The sequence below is a fragment of the Macrobrachium rosenbergii genome, chromosome 43 (genome assembly GCF_040412425.1).
Source record: "Macrobrachium rosenbergii isolate ZJJX-2024 chromosome 43, ASM4041242v1, whole genome shotgun sequence".
Taxonomy (NCBI): Eukaryota; Metazoa; Arthropoda; class Malacostraca; order Decapoda; family Palaemonidae; genus Macrobrachium; species Macrobrachium rosenbergii.
Window position 1 is genome coordinate 13,771,782 of NC_089783.1, and position 7,500 is coordinate 13,779,281.

General features: G+C 41.0%; 1 protein-coding gene across 3 annotated transcripts in view; it reads left to right on the top strand.

The window, feature by feature from the left end:
* The window catches only part of svp (COUP transcription factor 2), a 598,839-nt gene that overhangs the window by 338,118 nt on the left and 253,221 nt on the right, over nt 1-7,500 (top strand). For all 3 annotated transcript variants that reach the window (XM_067086585.1, XM_067086583.1, XM_067086584.1), the window contains one exon: nt 3,367-3,894. In XM_067086585.1, coding sequence (XP_066942686.1) covers nt 3,367-3,894 — 528 coding nt within the window. The remainder of the gene's footprint in view (nt 1-3,366; nt 3,895-7,500) is intronic.

A 7,500-nucleotide genomic window follows, 5' to 3' on the forward strand; every position in this document is an offset into this window, starting at 1 on the left:
CTTATTCGTAGACTGATAAGCACAATAATAAGCTTATTTGAAAACATATCCTTAGGAAAATGTAAAATCTCTTGAACGTGCCTGGTGTGATATCATATGCATAGCGCTGATTCTTGTTTGAATAATATTATTTTAAAATTTCTTTTCTCTGCGTACAGGAAATTTCAAGCATCCCAGTGCAGTCAGTTTTTTTTTCTAGAAATAAAATTTTGTTTTTTAGATTTCAGAAATAAGTGTTTTCTTTGAGATATAAACGTTTAATGTGGCGTGATTATGAATCATCACTGTTAATTGGTACTTTACAACATCTTAGAGAAAAATATTGCGTCTACTCATGCTGTCGTTGCTATATTTCCCCAAAATAAATCAGAGAAAAGTACACAGTTTCTAAGAAATTGTGAGGATGACTCAAATAGTTGACTCCCTGCCGTCGGCACACGCGTCTGGAAACGTTTGTATGCCAGTGAATGAAAGCTATCAGGCTGTCAAAGCTATCCTGTGTTTGTACAAGGGGTAATGGTAAACAGCTGTTTTCTTTTCCACCGTATACTTAATCCGAGTGATCGTAATCCCCAACGAGAGCGGCGAGTTTATCGTCGGAATTCATCTCTAGGCCTCAGTCAATTAGTGGTGCGAGATGCTGACGATTCCAGCCTGCGCCATTGTTGCCGCTGGAAATCCAGCAACTTCTTTTGTTTCGCTTTTCCCATTCGTTGTTCTCTTGTCCTTTTGTTTTCATTATCTTTATTATGGCCTGTTTAGCATCCAGCTTCCCTTCATCTCGCCTTTCCCTTGCTGGTAAATTCTTAGGCCTACTTTGATCATTTACCCTCGTTTTTTTTTGTTTTTTTTTTTTGGTTTTGTCACAATTTGTTTTCTTCAGCGACATATCGTCGCTTTTTTAAGAACTCCAATAAAAACAAAAATCAACTCTAAACCTCTAGATTTTTTAGCTTTTTCTGAAAACTGGTTTCACTCTGTAAGCAAAGAGAAAAGAATATCTACAAATTTCCACTCCGTCCTGTTATAGGAGCTCTTGAAGAATGACATGTTCCTCGATTATTACGAATGCTTGTATTAATGACGCTGCACTTAGAATCACAGTGTTATAGATGCTTGGCTTTCATCTCGCAGCTTGAATTCATATTTTAAGAATGTAAATTACTGCTTATTAAAATGGCCAAGAAATCACGCTCAGTAGGCGATGCTTAAGATTCCACAGGATGCCTCATTGTCGTTTGGTGAGCCGGCAAATAAATTATAAAATGGTTCATCAATAGAATATTAATTTGGTAACGAGAATAAGCATTTAATAATTGATTATTTTTTCTCTATTCCTGACATTGCATAAGTAATTTGAAGTTACCGTTGGTGTAATTTAAGTCTGACTTATGAAGTGAAGTTAAGGAATTTTAAACAAAATGTTAATTTTTCACACAGCTTCAGGAACGCAGGGCATTTGCCCGTCTCCAGGCCATATAAAGCGACGTTCGTATCTCATTTTTAATTTACCTGTAAACGCAGCGTACTCATCTGTATTCGGTGCGGCCTCCCGAAAAACTATCATTATTTATCATACATTTTACAGCGCCGAGGAACAAGAACAAGACGAGACTGCCTCAGCAGAGCCATAACTCGCATAGGCCACCAAGAGGCCGATCAGCATTCACCCATTTATACAGGCACACCCCTCCCCCCCTCCAACTCCAACCTCCCCAGAAGGCCTCAACCCCTCCCCCATCTCGCTGCTCTCCTCCCACCGATCTCCCATCAGCCCCTTCATTATTCATCGCATTCATTACAACCATACACCCATTACTCAAAAGGTTATTGGTGGCGAAGCCAAAGGAGCTTGGCTTTATCTCGCCCACTCGTTGCCTGTTCCGCGAGTTTATCGGCGTCTCGCATCTCTGATTTCTTCGCCTTCCTCCTTCTTCTGTGGGACGGGCGAGCCTTACAGACTTCTCTTGCCACCCGAGGGTCTCTTCTGCGCAAGTCCCATCGTTTCTCTCGTCCCTTTAACGATGATTTGGCCGCTTTCCGTGTTGAGGATTTCTCTCTTATTTCCTTCATGATGACTTTTCTTTGATGTTTTGTGTAGTGTCCCTTTCTTGCATGTTTATTTTAGCTTTGTTTTGGCTTTCTTGTCCTGTCTAGGTCAAATTCGGGCAGTGTAAGGCCGTTAAAATGCCCTGCTGTAGTTACCAGACGTAGACGGAGGTAGTGAGATTCACCTTTTGCAATACAGAAGCTATCCAGAGCAGTGTCCAAAGTGATATCTGTAGAGTTCTGTGTTTTGTAATGATTAGTTTTCTTTGTCTTGGAATTTTTTTAAAAGTTTTGTTCTTGGTTTCCAGCACATTATTTTTTTTTTTTTTTGTACATTTATCGTTGTGTTGATCATACATCCGGTTTTTTCATGCACGAATGTGCATATACTTCTATATGGTTCTATTCTTTCAAAACACGGAGAAGAGTTATTAGAGATGCGTGGACAAATTACAATTTTTTTTTTTTTTTCGTGTGTTGCAGCCTTTTCTTTTGCCAGGTTTTCCCGACGTTTCTTTCAATTTTTTTGAATTATAACTCCTCTATGTTCTTGCATCTAGTTTTCTTGACTTTACTTTTCTTATTTTATTTTATTTCATATACATTTCCGTTCATAGTTTACCCTCACATTCTTTAGAGGTGATGACTCTGTTTAAGAAGATTTGTCTTATTAAGGAAACACTTTTCGTGTGTTTATTCATCATTCACGACTATGCCCGACTATGACTCTACAAGCATGGACTTTTTACAGTGCTGTAGTTTTTTTTGAACTGCGTTCTTTTGCGTCTTCAGGTTGATTCAGTTGATTAATTGGCTTTGATATACTGGCGTTGCAAAAACAACGTTTATACGCTCTATGATTAAAAAGGGTAACGGAAACCTGAACCCTTATGGAATCGTCATAATGAAGAAGTCATTATTATTTATTTATTTTTATTTTTTTTTATTTTCTGTCTTCCCAGAAATTTGTTAGGCAGATTTTTTGCTCCTTACCTAAGCGACTAGTTTTATGATATCAATATGTTTAGATCAGTTCGTTGCCTCTGTTGTCATGTACATCTTGTACGTACTGAAGTGGTCACAGACAAGAGCAGAGGCTTACGATATATTTCGTTCCTCTCTCTCTCTCTCTCTCTCTCTCTCTCTCTCTCTCTCTCTCTCTCTCTCTCTCTCTCTCTCTTTCTTCAGAAAATGCACTGCCTTGGCTTACTAAATGTAAAACGTAAGGAAATCATGTTTAGACTAATAAAGGTTTTTGTCAGTTTATTCATTTTGGTTTATAGTAATTCATGCACATCATTTCTTTTTCCATTGCAGCTGTCCAGCGTGGCCGCGTGCCCCCAACGCAAGGCATGGGAATGCCCGGTCAGTTCATCGCCAACGGGGACGCCCTTAACGGGCACACGTACCTATCGTCGTACATCTCCCTTCTGCTGAGGGCCGAGCCCTTCCCGACGTCGCCCTACGGCCAGTGCATGAACACCAACAACATCATGGGCGTGGACAATATTTGCGAGTTGGCGTCTCGGCTCCTCTTTTCGGCCGTCGGGTGGGCCAAGAACATCCCCTTCTTCCCGGAGCTGCAGGTGACGGACCAGGTGGCGCTCTTGCGGCTCGTTTGGTCCGAACTCTTCGTCCTGAACGCCTCCCAGTGCTCCATGCCCCTCCACGTCGCGCCCCTACTCGCAGCCGCCGGCCTCCACGCCTCCCCGATGGCGGCCGATAGAGTAGTGGCCTTCATGGACCATATCCGAATCTTCCAAGAGCAGGTGGAGAAGTTGAAGGCTCTTCACGTCGACTCCGCCGAATATTCCTGCCTCAAGGCCATCGTCCTCTTCACCTCAGGTAAGACTCGGAAGTCATACCAATGATATTGTACCGACTGGGCCTTTGTTTTGAGACTCGTACTAAATGAGACGACCCTTTCATCGGAACAGTCGACACTGTCTCGTTATCAGAATGATAAACCCGTTTTCTTCTTCTTGTAGGTAACACAAGTTTTGAGTAAATCTAAGCCACTCTGTAAAATCATTCCGACTAATTTCTCATTCTTGTAAATTAAACAGTATATACTGTATAAGAGTACTGAAAACTAGTTTTCGTTTCACAAGGCTAAACTGCTCTAAGATGGGGCTCCAGGTTAATTTTGTGTTTACATCTAGATCCTGGTTTACATAAATCATAAAAACTGTAAACAGGTAAGTGGAATGTAAATCCCATGTGTAGTTGGACGTTTATGTTTCCTGTTAAAGAACAGAGGTCTGGATTTGTCACCAAACAGCAAATGGGTTTGTTCTATTTCATGGACGGAATTACCTTTCTCTCTCTTAAACTTAGGGCTGGGTGACTGTCTTTCTTCTCTTACTCAAAGTACGTTTGACTGTAAACTGTAAAATACCCCGTTTGCGAAAATGTTTCCACACGTATATATAGTCAAATTGTTAACTGCTGAATGGCGAGAAATCGATTCAAATTCGTGCTTTAAGATCTCAGTAATAGAAAGTCCATTTTTGTGGTCGTCAGAGGGACGGGAATTACGGGAAAACACGTTTTGAAGGTTGCTGGTGCCGGTTGGACAAGACTGCCCGAATAGCCCGTTGTACTGTATTTTAGGAAACCCAGACCCGCAGAAAACAGGAATAAAAATTTGTGTTAATGATTAAGCGTAAGGAAACGATCGACTCGATTTTTATAAAATGCATTGTTAAAAGAATCAAGAAAAAGTAAAAAATAAGGAATGCAAAACAAAAGGAGATCAGTAACCAGCTAGTGAAATAATATTAGTCGTAAAAGAGACATTTTCAGCTAACAGTTTCAGCTAATATTTGTATCATCATTTAACTATACCAATATTAGCTGAAATTGTTAGCTGAAAATGTCTCTTTTACGACTAATATTATTTCACTAGCTGGTTACTGATCTCCTTTCTTTTGCATTCCTCATTTTTAACTTTTTCTTTATTCTTTTAACAATGCATTTTTTAAAAATCGAGTTGATCGTTTCCTCACGCTTAAGCATTTGATTGAACTGTAAATGATGTTATCATTTCCAGTTGTATAATGGTCTAACCATTTCCATAGCAAGCGTAAGACGGCGAAAGGAATACAAAGCTGCCTCTGAGAAGGTAAATTGGCTTGACTCATTATTTTGTCTCCTGGCGATAATGCGCCCGTGAATTGATTAGTGTTCCCTCGGGTAATCTGATCGTATTCCACGGCCTTTGCACTCTCTGCTCAGCGAAGGTTATCGGTCTGACCTCTTCAGGCTCTTAACAATCCTCAGATATCGCCTTCGTCAGCAGCTTTCCGCTCCCATAAAAACTTCACCCAGGCCCTCGACGGCGTTCGGTTCCTCTCCTCGTGTTTACGTCCTACGCAGATTGAAGGGCCGAATGGCACTCTTACGGTCATACCTCCGTATTCACTTTTCATTTTAAAATATTTTTCCTTTTCTTTTGCTTTACACCCTCTTTGACATGGTTTTTCTACTCTTTTTTTTCATTTATTGTTGTAGTTGCCCTCCTACTTTTACTGCGCTCAATCTTTTCTTCATCTAACCATTCTTCTATCTCTCATTTCTCCACCTCCTTGTGTTCCATCTGCTCCTCTGCTTTCTCTTTACATTGTTGTTTGTTTTGTATTTCCGGATTTTTGTCTTCCTTCCTTCCATTTTCTTTTTTCTTACTCCTCTTTTCCGTTCACTTGCTCCACTTCTTTTAACCCTTTCTCCTTGTCTCCTTCCTTTTCTTGTTCCTTTCCCTCATCTCCTCCGTTCTTCCTTTTTTAACCTCATGCCCCTTTTTAATTTTCGTCCATCGGTCATTCTCAACCTCTTGTTCCCCCACTTCCTTGTATCCATTTTCTTCTTCCTGTCTCTTTTATCACCCTCCTTTTCCTCTTCTTCCTCCCCCTCCCCCTTCCCCTTCGGATAGAAAAAAAGGCCGGAGAGTGTCTGACCCTCTGGCCCATTGTTATCCACCATGACATCAGCAGGGCAGAGATGTGACGTCAGCAGCCTTAGCCCTCATTATGTTGCCCATTCTACAGTACGGATGAGGCGTTGGTGCTTGCAATATGTTGGGGAGGAGAGGAAGATGGAAGGGGAAGACAGGATTAGATCTGGGGAGAGCTGGGGAAAGTGGAAGGATGGCTTCGGAAATGGGAGGTTGTAAAGTTTTGACCAGTTTTCTATGGTTACTTTTAATCGTGCTTGTTAATTTGAAGGCGTTCATTTGGTCTGCTTCCAAAGTCACTGGCAGGTCTTCGTGTGTCGTGGTAGTTGAAGGCCGGCGGGAAAAACAACATTTTATCTCGCTCTGAGGAGAGCTGTTAGCGTCCCACGTGGTCATAAATAATCACTAGCTCATTTTCAAGATTTGCTTTCAAAGATTCCTGTAACATTTCACCTCACAAAGAGCAGTTTTATGGGCTCCTTCCAGACGGAACCTCCTTCCTTCCCTTTCTAGCCGCTTGTCGTATAAGGGTGCCTCCATACTGTAGCAGAACATGTCACAAACATACATTGGCAGCTTATCGCATACATATCACAAACACATTGGTAACACGTCAACAACCGTAAGTGGAGAACGAAACTTCGGCATATGCTGGATAATCATTTGATGGCTGGTTAAAGTTATCAGTATGTCGTTGATTTGTCTACAACCTGTTTGTGATGTCTATACGTCAAGTTGCCGACGTGTGTTTTTGACATGGTTTAGTTTAGTGGCTGGCCTAGATGAGTATGTTCGGGTGTCAGTGCTGGCACCTTTTCCGTTTAAGGATATTGTTGCGTGTTTATCTGGTTGCTCCCCCCGTCGGCCTATTACGTTCAGAAACTGAATTTGTATCTTTCTCTCTGTTTCGTGTCTCGATCCTGTTTCCGTGTGTATTTGACTCTGCTGTTGACTTTACGCTGCATGACAGACAGTCCCATGCGATACTTGTCTTAGTGTTTGGCTTTACTTTAGGTGATGGAATAGAATATGAGTTAGATTCATAATTTCAAGTCCGCAAGTAGGAAATGCTAGTCTAGGAATGCAATCCTAATTTCTTTTACATTTATTTAATTAATTTAATTCTTACACACATACATACATACATACGGGTGTACATGTATGATTGTGTGTAAAATGTAATTTGTGTAAGTGTGCATTTGCCAGCATTCATAATTTTGCGTGTAAGCCTGTTTGCATATCAGTTTGCCCTTGTATGAGGCTAATGTGATTACCATTGCGAATGAGCTGTATTCCATGAGAATGTGTCATGTAATGTCTAGAGTAAACATTTACTTAAGAGGGACCTGGATAACACGCTTTCCTAATGCCACACGAGCCCGTGGAATATTTATTGGGCAACTTGCAGTGTCAAGGAGACATGTGGAGTTATGAGCGATGTGCTTTTGTTCCTATGACTGTTAGCAGTAGATTTTAACGATTGCTGTCGTTGTAAGTAC